Source organism: Cherax quadricarinatus, chromosome 6 (genome assembly GCF_038502225.1).
Source record: "Cherax quadricarinatus isolate ZL_2023a chromosome 6, ASM3850222v1, whole genome shotgun sequence".
Lineage (NCBI taxonomy): Eukaryota > Metazoa > Arthropoda > Malacostraca > Decapoda > Parastacidae > Cherax > Cherax quadricarinatus.
Genome location: NC_091297.1, coordinates 728792 through 744789, shown reverse-complemented (window position 1 = coordinate 744789; position 15998 = coordinate 728792). Strand labels below are relative to the sequence as shown.

The 15998-nt window shown below is 36.2% G+C and overlaps 1 protein-coding gene across 3 annotated transcripts in view; it reads left to right on the top strand.

Moving 5' to 3' along the window:
- Positions 1-929: 929 nt before the first annotated feature.
- Positions 930-15998, top strand: part of LOC128691752 (PMS1 protein homolog 1) — a 90873-nt gene continuing 75804 nt past the window's right edge. For 2 of the 3 annotated variants that reach the window (XM_070079625.1, XM_070079608.1), the window contains exons 1-4: positions 930-1057; positions 5119-5320; positions 5684-5804; positions 9828-9992. In XM_070079625.1, coding sequence (XP_069935726.1) covers positions 5183-5320; positions 5684-5804; positions 9828-9992 — 424 coding nt within the window. In that variant the 5' untranslated portion in view covers positions 930-1057; positions 5119-5182. The remainder of the gene's footprint in view (positions 1058-5118; positions 5321-5683; positions 5805-9827; positions 9993-15998) is intronic. The other variant, XM_070079618.1, reaches the window with a different exon arrangement.

The following is a 15998-nucleotide window of genomic DNA, read 5'->3' as shown; positions in this document are numbered from 1 at the left end:
TTGGAAGAGGCTCAGCATTCCAGGGGTACGATGGTTTCTATAGGCTAGGCCTAGTCTGCGAGCAGCACGTTTCAATGTTCGAAGTTTAGGATCATTGTAATGAATATGGTTTTTATAGGAGGTATGATTATTATGGAAGATTTTTGGGTTGGGCTTTCTATACAGTAGTATGTTATTGATGTCAGCTATGGTCTGTATACCTTGTACATGTACTGGTAGTAAATAAAGGTATTATTATTATTATTATTATTATTATTATTATTATTATTATTATTATTATTATTATTTTTTTTTTTTTTTTTTTTTTTTTTATTATATAAAGAATCCCAATGGAAATAAGTCACTCTGACTTTTTTTTGGTTAGTTATCCCAGGTTCTCTACACACATGCTGCTGTGTATGATAATCTATGTAACAGTATTTGTGTATACCTGAATAAACTTACTTACATACTTATTTACTCACTTACTTGCTTACTTTACTTACTTTACTTACTTACTTTACTTACTAACTTATTTACATACTTACTTTACTTACTTAATTACATACTTTACTTACTTACTTTACTTACTTACTTACATATTTATTTTATTGTAGATAGTCGTAATGACCCTCGGGTAGTAGATAGTCTTTTTAGTATGATAATAAGATGTTATCTTCATTATAGAATAATAAGAAAATATTATAACCTTTATATTATAATAATAAGGTAAAAGGACCCCAATGGAAATAAGTCACTCTGTCTGACTTTTTTGGGTTATCCCAGGTTCTCTACACATATGCTGCTATGTATGATAATTCTATGTAACTGTATTGTGTATACCTGAATAAATTTACTTACTTACTTACTTACTTACTTACTTATTTACTTACTTACTTTACTTACTTTACTTACATACTTACATTACTTAGTTTACTTAAGGAGAGAAGGCGGCGACTAAGGTAGCAACTCGACCCGCCCTTAACAACCACAATAACAACATTGTGCGGGAAAGGCAAATTATGTGTTCAACTTTTCTTTGTTCTGAGTTTTTTTATATATTTCATTTGGGTAATGAGTTAGTTTTATTCAGGTTCTTTACACAGTTATAGATTCTTGTAGTTGTGTTGTATAGTAACTTGTTATGTTTTAAGTGTTATATGTGTAATATGTAGGTTTTGTAGTGAAGCAACGTTTCGCCTGATAAATTAGACACGTGCAATGTTTCGCCTGCGTGGCAGGCTTCTTCAGTTAGATAAAGGCACTTTGTAACACATGAAACAATAGAAAACGTAGCTAAGTAATATAAATGAATGTTATAAAGTACTCCAGAAAAATGATGAATTAGACAGGTGTGTAATATCTTTAATTTGTAGACTGAATTACCTGGAGTTTACCTGGAGAGAGTTCCGGGGGTCAACGCCCCCGCGGCCCGGTCTGTGACCAGGCCTCCTGGTGGATCAGAGCCTGATCAACCAGGCTGTTGCTGCTGGCTGCACGCAAACCAACGTACGAGCCACAGCCCGGCTGGTCAGGAACCGACTTTAGGTGCTTGTCCAGTGCCAACGAGAATTTTATAATAATAATAATGCCACCAGTGTCGCATCACCTGTCACACCAGGACATACTTATTAAAAAATGTTTCGGTCCTGGGACCTTGATCAAGCTCTCAGGCCTGAAATACTTTTTTTGATAAATATGTCCTCGTGTTTAACGACCCCAATGGAAATAAGTCGCTTTGACCTTTTTTTTAGGGGGGGGTTATCACAGGTTCTCTACACATCTGCTGATATGTATGATAATCTATGTAACTGTATTTGTGTATACCTGAATAAACTTACTTACACAAGTCTTTTTAAACCAGTTTGTGGGTGTCAGTTACCAAAGTCACTTCAAAAAAGGTTCCTTCATGCTGGTGAAGGCTTTTCATCCAAGGAATTAGACTTGTCCTCAAATTCCTTGAATTGAGTCTGAATACTTTCTATTCCCTGGGTGTTATATGACTTCCCCATCAATGTAGTAATAATAATATCACTTATATCTTACAAGAAGCCTGCCGTTCAGACGATAGGTTTTTCCACTGAAGATATCTAAGTGTCTTACCCATTGTACCTAATATGTATATTAACGTAAGATAACCCAGTGAAGTCAAAATAATGTAACTTATTTCCATAATATACATACGTATTTTTAAAATGGTCATGAGAGCACACAGATGATATTAATACTCTTAAATGTATCATGTAGATTTAGCCTAGAGCCCAGTAGATTAATACAATATGACATATGTACTTTCATTCTGATGGCATGTGTATGTCCTGTGCTTTCTTGGTAGCGCACTCGCCTCACCCACCGAGTATTAGTGGTTCAACCCACGCACAGGTGGAAATGTTGGGCATGTTACCTTACACCTGCTGTCCCTGTTCACCTAGCAGTAAGTAGGTATCTGGGTGTTAGTCGACTGTTGTGGTTCGCAGCTTGAGGGATAAGATTAAAGGACCCCAGTAAGACGTCTATCTTACTGGGGTCTGGGATCTTGATGACTCGTTGACTTTCTGGGGTTACCCTAGGCAGCTAACCCTCCTGGTTAAAAATCTGAACAAATCTTATCTTAATACATACAGAGGAGCTTGCATTTACTTCTCTTAAAACCCCATATATAAATATGTATACTGTTTGTTAAACAACCTTGGTGCTATCATGTATCCCTGTCTATGGCTTACCTTTATTGGAAAATAATCTTTCTCCTACATACCCTAACCTGAGCCTCGCTATTCTCATAAAAACTTTTGATAAATGACTCACTCGTACAACATTTGGGTATCTTTTTTTTATGAAAACGTTTTGAAACAGTGGCTTTTTCAGTCCAGTGCAGGGAAGAGTGGAAGACGAGGAGTTTGAGGTGATCAGTCCCTCAGCTTGAAGTTAATAACAATATCTTTATTTCTACAAGTACATGTACAAGGTATACAGACCATAGCTGACATCAGTAACATACTACTATATAGAACGCTGCTTGTTATGCCGAGCATTTCCTGCAAATTAGGTAAATTTTGTTCCCAGGATGCGACCCACACCAGTCCACTAACACCCAGGTACCTATTTTACTGATAGGTGAACATGGATAGTAGGTACAGCTAGAAACATTATGACATTTCCTTAAGACACCTGCTGTCCATGTTCACCTATCAGTAAAATAGGTACCTGGGTGTTAGTCGACTGGTGTGGGTTGCATCCTGGGATAAAATTTACCTAATTTGCCCGAAATGCTCAGCACAACAAGGGGCTTTCAACACAGTAGAATGTCAGTGATGTCAGCTATGGTCTGTATACCTCATACATGTACTTGTAGAAATAAAGATACGTATTATTATTTTTTTTTTTTCAACAAACCAGCTGTATCCCACCAAGGCAGGGTGGCCCAAAAAGAAAAACGAAAGTTTCTCTTTTTAAATTTAGTAATTTATACGGGAGAAGGGGTTACTAGTCCCTTGCTCCCGGCATTTTAGTTGCCTCTTACAACACGCATGGCTTACGGAGGAAGAATTCTGTTCCACTTCCCCATGGAGATAAGAGGAAATAAACAACAACAAGAACTAGAAAGAAAATAGACGAAAACCCAGAGGGATGTGCATATATACATATATATGCTTGTACATGCATGTGTAGTGTAACCTAAGTGTAAGTAGAAGTAGCAAGACGTACCTGAAATCTTGCATGTTTATGAGACAGAAAAAAGGACACCAGCAATCCTTCCATCATGTAAAACAATTACAGGCTTTCGTTTACACTCACTTGGCAGGACGGTAGTACCTCCCTGGGTGGTTGCTGTCTACCAACCTACTACCTAGAATTATTATTATTATTATTATTATTATTATTATTATTAACTCCAGGCTTAGGGACTGATTACCTCAAACTCCTCCTCATCTTCCACCTTTCTCTACATTGGACTGGAGAAGCCACTGTATGGTGAAAGGCTTTCAGAATAAAGATACCCAAATGTTGCACAAGTGTCTTATTTATTATCTTGTTGGTTTTGTAAACTGTTTATTCACAAAAAATTTTTAACTGCTTTAAGTAACCTACCACCTGTTCCATACACTTGCAACATCTGTCACTTTGCTTCTCTATCGACTCTGTCATTTGCCTTTTCTCAATCCATAAATGCAACAAAAACTTCTCTACCTTTATCTGACTTTTGTTAACTTAAATGTATTTTATAATGTTCAAAAAATAGACATATATCTAAATAGGATGCACGACATAAAGACCTCTGTGGAAATGGTGTAAATACTTATTAGAGATTGTAAGGATATCCTCTTTAGACTGTCATCATAACATGATCCATGTGGATTCCAAGCCTCAGAGACTTCAGACTTGCTTGTCTGGGATACTGCACTTGAAACTTTCTAATTACCAGTACCTAAAGTACTCTGAAACACTATAGCAGTGTATCCTCATCTGTAGAGTACCTTATAGGAATGGGGTGAGGTGTATGGGCAAGTCTCTTAACACCTGGCCAGTTTCACTACCAGTAAATAGATACAATCAGTACCTAGCAGTTGGTTGACTGTTATGGGTCAGATTCTGGAAAAGGACCTGAAAGTGGCTCTTATGAAATAAGCCACACTGTGATTACCTTTCTTATATATTATCCTGGGTTATTAATTTTTTGTGGTTACTAATGTGAGTAAAAGTTTTGCTTATCCTGTGAGAGAACAAGGACAAAAACAAAAATATAGCACTTTAGTTTTCATGAATTATTCTGAGAAACAGTATTAATCTTTTGATGATGATAATCTGAATAGTCTTCATCATCCACCCTGGTTTTGTTAGTGCCATCACCTAAACTAGTATTGATCTAGATACATTATATAGTAAACTGGGACAACTGTATCTAGTTCTGATGGGTAAACTATGTATTGTGCTCCACAATTAGTTATCTCATATACCTTATTTCTCCACAATTTTCTTGATACAGTATATTTGATTGTAACTTGCGATTATCTCCCTTTCTCTAGAAACACACTTTCTCCATTTACTATTTCGGCTTAACACTGATGTATAACTCGGTCACGATTTTGTATTACTGTATTCGGATAAGAATTTGATATTCTGTTTTATTTCTTGTTACAGCCGTGATTAGAGTGGAGACTGATAAAGCACAGAATACGAGAAGTTTTTAGGACATTATTTGAGGATGACTTTGCATGCTCTCCCTCAAGATACAGTTCGGCTCATTAAGAGTACACAGGTTATCACTACACCAGCTTCTATTGTTAAGGAACTTGTGGAGAATTCATTTGATGCAGAATCTACAACAGTTTCCATTAAAGTGGTAGGTAAAGCAACTATGCAGAAGTTATCAAAACCTTTGATGATAATGCAGGAAAAAATCTCAATTCGGTGGATTCCAGATTTAACAGGTAAAATCTGTTGCCTGAGCAAATCTTGGAGACAACAGCCCAAGTCCACTGATTTAATGAATGAAGTTTGTTTTTTCCTGAATTGTCCAGTGTTATGGTTTTCTGGGCAAAATGATTGTTTTTATCATGAAAACACACTCTTGTGTATAATTTTTGGGAATATACATTACTGTATTATTATTATTATTATTATTATTATTATTATTATTATTATTATTATTATTATTACAGTATGTATGTAAAAGTATATTTATAGTGAGTTGTTTATGTTGCAGGAAAACCATGGATTTTCTCGTCTTGAAGTCCGAGACAATGGAACTGGTGTTCATGAAGATGATGTCAAGTTCATTGCTAAGCCACATTATACTTCTAAAATTTCATCCTTTTCTGACTTGGGTACAGTTTAAGTTCATTAAGTTTTAATTTTAACAAGCAGTTACATGTTGTACTATGTTATTCTGTAATTTCTCTGATTATTGATGTATATTATTCCTTGTAGATATAGGAAGAGCTTTGGTAGTATAATTTTTGCAGATGCAACATACATATGTAGGGTTTTAAACCCTCATTTGGAAGTACAGCAAGCTCTCTTATAAAGCTTCTCTGTACAGTGCAAGTTTTCATAAATGTGACTAAGTATATTCAAAGCTGAATAGTGCATGGGAAGGCCTTCGGTGTACATGCCATTCAATTTTTTTATGCACTTTTTCAACTACATGTACAAAAAATTGCTATATATAGAGGAGGTTTTAAAGAGAGCTGACCATGTACATGCTTATTATATTCATGGGGAAGCACTAAGACCCACGTGGGTCATACAGCATCTAGGGAATGGGAGCAGTGGAGGGTAACAGGGTTTAATTTAAGAAAGGGGAGGGTAGCTCCAATTTCTTAGATTAAGTGCCATTCATTAGCATCAAATTGAAGTTGCCAGAAAGCCCATTTAACCCTTAATTATGGCATACCCAGAAATTAACCCTTTCGGGGTGTCAGCCGTACTAGTACGGCTTACGTGCCAGGGATTTTGACGTACTAGTATGCATAAATTCTAGTGCCCTCAAATCTAGCAAGAGAAAGCTGGTAGGCCTACATATGAAGGAATGGTTCTATGTGGTCAGTGTGCGCAGTATAAAAAAAAATCCTGCAGCACACAGTGCGTAATGAGAAAAAAAAAAACTTTGACCGAGTTTTTGGTTTAAAACAGCGACTTTGCAGTGTATTTTCGTATAGTATTTATTGTTGTATTCTAGTTTTCCTGGTCTCATTGTATAGAATGGAAGACATATTACAGAAATTGAGATGATTTTGACTGGTTTTACAATGAAAAGTACATGTACCTTGAAATTGAGCTCAAAGTAGCAGAAATGTTCGATTTTTACCGAAGTTCAAAAGTAAACAAATCATGCCAAGCGTCCAATACGTGTCAACTGGCGAGTCTAATACTCTTTCACAAGTGCGCCGATATTATTTATACCACTTCTACACTAATGCAGTAGTCCGCACAACAGTAAATCTTATTATTTTTGTGAGAATAAAAAATCAAAGTGGAAAGCAAAAGAAATGTAAGAGGGGCCTGGGGACATCACTGATGAACAGAGGAAATGTTATTTTAGGGCCAGGAATGTTTTTCTTGTTTATTCTGGACACTATTTGGAAACTGGCATCTTTTGAAATTGTGTGAAATTGGCAAAATTGCTAAATTCTGACCACTTTGTTGGATAGTTGAAATTGGTAAATGGGTGGTTTCTTGTACTCATTTGATAGAAAAACAGAGTTCTAGCGAAATAGTTATGATTTTTTTGACTAGTACACTGGAATTGGCCGAAAATAGGGCTCAAAGTGGGCAAAATCACCGATGCGTAAACATCGTCAAGACCGCTAACTTCGTGAAAGCATAATTCCATAAGTTTTCCATCAAATTTCATACTTTTGGTGTCATTATGATCGGGAAACGATTCTCTGTCTTTTCATAATTTTTTTTTTTTTTAAATTTTGGCAACCCAGAGAACAAGTCTCTGAGAGGGCCTGGTGACCCTCAAAGGGTTAAATTTCTTGTGAGTGTAAGGCAGAATTTTGTAAATACAAATTTCTTTTATTTTACAGCTTAAAAGAATCTATTCTTCCAAGTAGAACAAAACAACAAGGAAAAAAAGTGGATAAAACTTATGATTTTTAAGGTTTGTTGAAGTTGGCAACAGTGGCATAAATGCACCAACAATTTATTGATGTTAGATTATGATTGTTGTCATATTTTTATTGTGTAACACTATACAGCCTCTCCTCTCTTAATGACGTACTCATTTACCAACGACTCAGACTTGCGATGAGCTCTCTAACCAGTATGCATCCCTAAATAATGTATATTAGAGCTGATTTCCTCTATTCTGTTTATTGCAATATATTTATTTATTTATTTATTATTATTTGAACATGATACATAGTTGTACAAAAGAAATACAGTGGTTTAGTGTACATGCCAAAAGCCCCTTGTATGCCGAGCATTATGGGCAGCTTAAAACTAACTTAAGATTAACTAAGCAATAATATATTCAGTGGTAAAAATACAGTGAACACTACTGTATAAACATTTAAAAATATACTAAAAAATGTTATAAATGGTGCAAAGATGACATTAAAACAATATCAAAAGTGTTTGACACAAACCCACTACCATTATAGCATGCTCCTTGCTTAGTGACGAATTCGTTTACCGACTTGGTCTTAGGAACGGAACTCTGTCGTTTAGTGAGGAGAGGAGAGGCTGTATATACTAGTTCCTTATGATATAAGTTGTGTTCAAGGCATTTTAGTATTTCAGGCATGGGGAAATGCCAAGACTGACATTGCTCCACTTAGAATATACTGTACATTATAAACTGGTGCAAATACTGTAATTGTTTTTCTTAAAGGTGTTTAACTATACATATTGTGTTATCCTAAGTTAATTATGTATTATGATGTTATATTTAGGTTCAAGGGCATATCTTGGGTTCTATAAATATTTTTTTATTTTATTTTTTTTTATTATCACACTGGCCGATTCCCACCAAGGCAGGGTGGCCTTGGTGGGAATTCTATAAATATAATATAATTTCCATGTATCAAGATCATTGTAAAGCATATATTTACAGTACAAGGAAATCTTATAATATTACAATTGTTGCAAAGTGTAATTCTTATCAAAATATGCAAGTAAGTCACATAGTTGTACTATATTGGGTTATCGTAGACTAAATCTACATGGTGTGCTTTTTGGCTGAATGCCACGAACAGTAGAGTATCATGAAATTGTAATCAATTTGGAATATATAAGACATCTTCCTGGCAGTGACACACCCCATCCCCAATCACATGGAATGACTTATACATATGAATTGTGGAATGTGTAAAATTGATTCTGAATAGTTTATTTTTTTTATGATTACAGTATACATAATATGAGAGTAAATCAGTCATGACACCATAAAGTTGACAATGATGGTGTAAAGTTGATGATGTTATAATCAGAATATATTTAAAGCTCTGTATAACCAAATGGTTCTAGTGCTTTATAAATAAAGGAAAATAAAACAAGCCATAACAGTAGCTCATTTTTCCAACAAGACATACAGCATATATCATTAGCACCTGCAATAAAATCAACATTGGAGTTGCTTGCAATACACTTCTAGTAGAGCAAACACTCACCTGCTAAAAAGCAGCACTAGCAAACAAGATCATCACCAAATCCCGAGTATGCACAAAACCTTTCAACAATTCCACCAAAATACAGTAATTCATCTAGAATCTTTGATGTAATTTTTTTTAGCTTGAATGAAAGTTCATGTTGCATTAACAATATGAGAAATGCTGAGCTGGAAGGATGCTAAACTCATCATGGAATATATGTTAGATGTATGTATATAGATGCTGCTGTCACTGAGCACTGCAGCACCAATAAATGCAATCAAAGAAGCTTAAGAAACATTGCCACTTGCTGCACTTGTTAGGTATGGTAGTTAAACTGTGAAATAGGCAAGACCTTTGTCATCCCTTACAAGTTCCTTTTCTCTCTGACTTTAACTTAACTTTAACTTTCCCCTTTATGTACAATTAATCTTGTGTTTCTCTAGTATTAATACAGTATGCTAATGTGCAAATAAATTATGACAAAATTAATGTGCCAAAATCAGCAGTGATATTGTTGACATTTGAAATTAAGGTTTGAAGGAAGAGCAAAATTTCTGGTGATGAATTTTCAAGTCTATTTAAACTTATAGCTAAAAATAAGACCAATGTTTCCAGTGTTAATAAATATGTCAGCATTTGTCATAACTGAAGTAGGCAACATATCTCTAATTCAGATGCCTTACAAAATTGAGAACTTGTAAATCTTGTACAATGTAATGTACTCACATAAGATTCCTCATTGTTTTGCAGCATGTTTAACTACTTATGGGTTCCGGGGTGAGGCATTAGCATCACTGTGTACTGTAGCAGAAGTTATTATAACAACCAAAACCAAGGAGAGTCCAATGGGCCATATGTATTTATTTGACAATGAAGGAAATGTAAAGGAAAAGAAGCCTGCAGCCACACCCAATGGTGAGTAAATGAGAAACACTTCTTACTAGATTTATTTTAAACATTCTTGTACAATGAATTGCTGTATGTAGATTTGTAATTAAAAACAAAATATTTTTATTTTTTTTATTTTATTAACACATCGGCCAATTCCCACTAAGGCAGGGTGGCCCAAAAAAGAAAAACTTTCATCATCATTCATTCCATCACTGTCTTGCCAGAGGGGTGCTTTACACTACAGTTATAAAACTGCAATATTAACACCCCTACTTCAGAGTGTAGACACTGTACTTCCCATCTCCAGGACTCAAGTACAGCCTGCCATTTTCCCTCTCCTACTTTTAACTGTCAAATCCATTTGTTTCCTAGGCTTCCTCAATTTATTAATCTCACTCCAAAACTTTTTCTTATTTTCAACAAAAATTTTTGATAACATCTCACCTACTCTCTCATTTGCTCTCTTTTTACAGTGCTTCACCACTCTCTTAACCTCTCTTTTTCTCTCCATATACTCTTCCTTCCTTGCATCACTTCTACTTTGTAAAAATCTCTCATATGCTAACTTTTTCTCCCTTACTACCCTCTTTACACCATCATTCCACCAATCGCTCGTCTTCCCTCCCGCACCCACTTTCCTGTAACCACAAACTTCTGCTGAACACTCTAACACTACATTCTTAACCTACCCCATACATCATCGACCCCATTGCCTATACTCTCACTAGCCCATCTATCCTCCAGTAGTGATTTATATCTTACCCTAACTGCCTCCTCTTTTAGTTTATACACCTTCATCTCTCTCTTATTTGCTGCTTCTATTTTCCTTGTATCCCATTTACCTTTTATTCTCACTGTAGCTACAACTAGAAAGTGATCTGATATATCTATGGCCCCTCTTTAAATATGTACATCATGAAGTCTACTCAACAGTCTTTTATCTACCAATACATAGTCCAACAAATTACTGTCATTATGCCCTACATCATATCTTGTATACTTATTTATCCTCTTTTTCTTAAAATACGTATTACCTATAACTAAACCCCTTTCTATACAAAGTTCAATCAAAGGGCTCCCATTATCATTTACACCTGGCACCCCAAACTTACCTACCACCACACCCTCTCAAAATGTTTCTCCTACTTTAGCATTTAGGTCCCCTACCACAATTACTCTCTCACTTGGTTCAAAGGTTCCTATACATTCCCTTAACACCTCCCAAAATCTCTCTATTTGTCATTGTTTATTGCAGCCTGCACGTGGAATGGTGTATACAAACCATGTCATTACCAGACCTGGATATGTAGTACCAGAAAGCAGCAGTACTTGTGTGTCTGTACCATTTTATGTGCACAAGCTGTTAGTACAGTGGGAAAGTTCTGACACAAGCTGTTAGTACAATGGGAGAGATCTGGTACAAGCTGTTGTTAATACAGTAGGAGAGTTCTGGCACAAGCCATTGTTGGTACAGTGAGAGAGTTTTTGGCACAAGCTGTTGTTGGTACAGTGGAAGAGTTCTGGCACAAGTCGTTGTTAGTACATTGGAAAAGTTCTGGCACAAGCTATTGTTGGTACAGTGAGAAAGTTCTGGCATGAGCTGTTGGTACAGTGGAAGAGTTCTGGCACAAGCTGTTGTTAGTACAGGGGGAGAGTTCTGTCATAAGCTGTTGGTACAGTGGGAGAGTTCTGGCACAAGTTGTTGTTGGTACAGTGGGAGAGTTCTGGCACAAGCTGTTGTTGGTACAGTGGAAGAGGTCTGGCACAAGCTGTTGGTACAGTGGGAGAGTTCTGGTACAAGCTGTTGGTACAGTGGGAGGGTTCTGGCACAAGCTGTTGGGGCTGTGATAAGCAATACATAGGGGAAACATCAAGGATCTCAGATGCCAAAATTCAGGAATATCAGTACCCTTGTAAGATTTGTAACATAAACAGTGCATGCATTATTCATTAGGACAAGCCTGCACACCTTATGATGTGGAAAGATGACAAGGAACTGAACAAATTGAGACAATGGTGCCTGAAATTAGTGATCACCAGCACACCAAGCACAACTGTACAGAATCTGGGTGCTTTCAGCAAATCAAAAACCCTTGACACACATCGTCTTATATGGAAAATACTTGTCTCATAAGCAAATAGTTCGAACCTAAATAATGGAATAGTAGGTTGACTGCAGTGTTCCTCTATCTGCATCATCAGCACCAAACATACATTTCTTTATTGGTCTTACCTTACTCTCCATGATTATAAAGTCAGGTTGTTCTTCAACTCTATACATCCTTGGTTAGGCCTCATTTAGATTATGCTGCACAGTTTTGGTCACCGTATTACAGGATGGATATAAATTCTCTGGAAAATGTACAAAGGAGGATGACAAAGTTGATCCCATGTATCAGAAACCTTCCCCATGAGGATAGACTAAGGGCCCTGAATCTGCACTCTCTAGAAAGACGTAGAATTAGGGGGGATATGATTGAGGTGTATAAATGGAAGACAGGAATAAATAAAGGGGATGTAAATAGTGTGCTGAAAATATCTAGCCTAGACAGGACTCGCAGCAATGGTTTTAAGTTGGAAAAATTCAGATTCAGGAAGGATATAGGAAAGTACTGGTTTGGTAATAGAGTTGTGGATGAGTGGAACAAACTCCCGAGTACAGTTATAGAGGCCACAACGTTGTGTAGCTTTAAAAATAGGTTGGATAAATACATGAGTGGATGTGGGTGGGTGTGAGTTGGACCTGATAGCTTGTGCTACCAGGTCGGTTGCCGTGTTCCTCCCTTAAGTCAATGTGACCTGACCTGACAAGGTTGGGTGCATTGGCTTAAGCCGGTAGGAGACTTGGACCTGCCTCGCATGGGCCAGTAGGCCTTCTGCAGTGTTCCTTCGTTCTTATGTTCTTATGTTCTTAAAATGTAGCTGCTCACTTGTTGAAGCTCAGCCCTGGGCAAAACATAGACCCAATAAAAACTTGTTTTATGTATTGTGTCCTTATACAGGAGGGCCCCCCACTTATGTGGCAGGTTAGGTTCTGGGCTACCGCTGTAAAGCGAAAATCACTGTAAAGTGAATCATAGCCTTTTTTTCACTTTCAAATGTATATAAAAGCCTGATAACATGTTTACACCATCATATATTAAGTAAGCAATAGAGTTAGGCCTAATAAATGCATGTACAATACACACTTTAATTACCTTTAAAATATTTTCATCCTTAGCTTATAGTGAGTGGTGAATACAGTGGACCCTCGACCAACGATGGCATCGATTAACGATAAATCCGACTAGCGATACATTTTAACGCAAAATTTTTGCCTCGACTAGCACTAAAAAACTCGACCAACACTATTTGTTCCATCTGAGACGCGTCCACTTCTGGCCAGTGTTTACAAACCAGCCAGCCACCGCGGTCGCTTCCAAGCATACAATCGGAACATTTCATATTATCACAGCCTTTTTAGTGATTGCACCTGCAAAATAAGTCACCATGGGCCCCAAGAAAGCTTCTAGTGCCAACCCTACAGCAAAAAGGGTGAGAATTGCTATGGATATGAAGAAAGAGATCATTGCTAAGTATGAAAGTGGAGTGTGTGTCTCCGAGCTGGCCAGGTTGTACACAAAACCCCAATCAACCATCGCTACTATTGTGGCCAAGAAAACGGCAATCAAGGAAGCTGTTCTTGCCAAAGGTGCAACTATGTTTTTGAAACTGAGATCGCAAGTACTTGAAGATGCTGAGAGACTGTTATTGGTGTGGATAAACGAAAAACAGATAGCAGGAGATAGCATCTCTCAAGCGATCATATGTAAAAAGGCTAGGAATTTGCATGACGATTTAATTAAAAAAATGCCAGCAACTAGTGGTGATGTGAGTGAATTTAAGGCCAGCAAAGGTTGGTTTGAGAGATTTAAAGGGAAGGGAAGTAACCCCAGAAAAGGACTTGCCATCTCAAGTCCTAATGGAAGGGGCTTCCCCTTCTAAACACTAAGACCATCAACACTCTCCCCTCCTCCCATCCCATCAATCATCACCAGATCTTCAATAAAGGTAAGTGTCATGTAACTGCATGTCTTCTTCAGTTTGTGTGTATTAAAATTAATATTTCATGTGGTAAAAACAATTTTTTTTTCGTACTTTGGGGTGTCCTACACGGATTAATTTGATTTCCATTATTTCTTATGGGGAAAATTAACTTAACTAACGATGAGCTCTCAGGAACGGATTAATAGCATTAGTCGAGGGTCCACTGTATATTTATTGTAGGAAATCTGAATAAATGAAGAATGAGTATAATTGAAAAACCACTGCATTAGCAAAATGCCTTAAAGTGAAGCACTGTAGAGCGAGGCCCTCCTGTACCTATATACTACTGTATCTTGTTTTCAAATAACCAGGATCACAAAAAGAAAAGCTATTTTTTTATATTAGTTAAAATGCAACCTATTTGCATGTGTATAATAGTAATGTGAGTCTTATAAATTAAAGGTGTAAAAATAAGTGGGATTTATATGTTGTACAGTGGATCCTCGGTTGTCAACTGCATTACTTATTGAACAAAGCGGTTTTCGAACAAGGAATTTGAGAAAAAATGTCCTGGTTTTTGTGCGCTCTCTTGGTTGTTGACCAACAATACGAACGGTTCGGGTCACATGTTCACAGAATGCACACTGGAAATCACTTCAGAAACAAATTTAACCCTTAGGGAGTTCTGGAAAGACCATTTCAATATCCTCACTTCCTTGAGGCTTATAGACAAAGCCTGGGAAATGTGTTTTCCAGGACCATGCAATCAGCATGGAAGGAATTGTGGCCTGACTTTGTGGCAATCAGGGATTTTGAAGGCTTTGAAGGTGAGCCTGAGCTGCATATTATTAGTAGTGCTGCATATTATTAGTAGTGCTGCATATTATTAGTAGTGCTGCATATTATTAGTAGTGCTGCATATTATTAGTAGTGCTGCATATTATTAGTAATGCTGCATATTATTAGTAATGCTGCATATTATTAGTAATGCTGCATATTATTAGTAGTGCTGCATATTATTAGTAGTGCTGCATATTATTAGTAGTGCTGCATATTATTAGTAATGCTGCATATTATTAGTAATGCTGCATATTATTAGTAGTGCTGTATATTATTAGTAGTGCTGCATATTATTAGTAATGCTGCATATTATTAGTAGTGCTGTATATTATTAGTAGTGCTGTATATTATTAGTAATGCTGCATATTATTAGTAATGCTGCATATTATTAGTAGTGCTGTATATTATTAGTAATGCTGTATATTATTAGTAATGCTGTATATTATTAGTAATGCTACATATTATTAGTAGTGCTGTATATTATTAGTAGTGCTGCATATTATTAGTAATGCTGCATATTATTAGTAGTGCTGTATATTATTAGTAGTGCTGCATATTATTAGTAATGCTGCATATTATTAGTAGTGCTGTATATTTATTTATTTATTTATTTATTTATTTATTTATTTATAATTTGAGCACACTTACAGAGGTACAAAAAAAATACAGATAAGAGCAGCATGCCAAAGCCACTTATACTATGCATAGCATTACGGGCTGGCTTAAAATTAACTTAAGATTAACTAAGCAATGATGAAATCAGTGAAAAACATTAATGTAAACTGATTACTATAAAGCACAAGTGAGTATTACAAAGACAGGTCATATGGTTGCATGCATTGTTGTAAATTCAGTAGAATGGAGTATTCTGTTAGGTAGTGAATTTAAAAAATAATAAAGTTAGATTGGGTTTTAGGTTTAACATTTATGTGATATAATTGTGAGAAACATTTAAGATATACAATTTATAAGGTTCAGTTATTCAGTATTTATTTGGTTTTGGGTGAGTAAGTGATCTTTGAGAAGAGACTTGAATTTATAAACAGGTAGTGTTTCTTTTATATTAACAGGTAATGAATTCCAGATTTTAGGGCCTTTTATGTGCATTGAGTTTTTGCATAGCGTGAGATGGACACGAGGAATATCAAAGAGTGATCTGTGCCT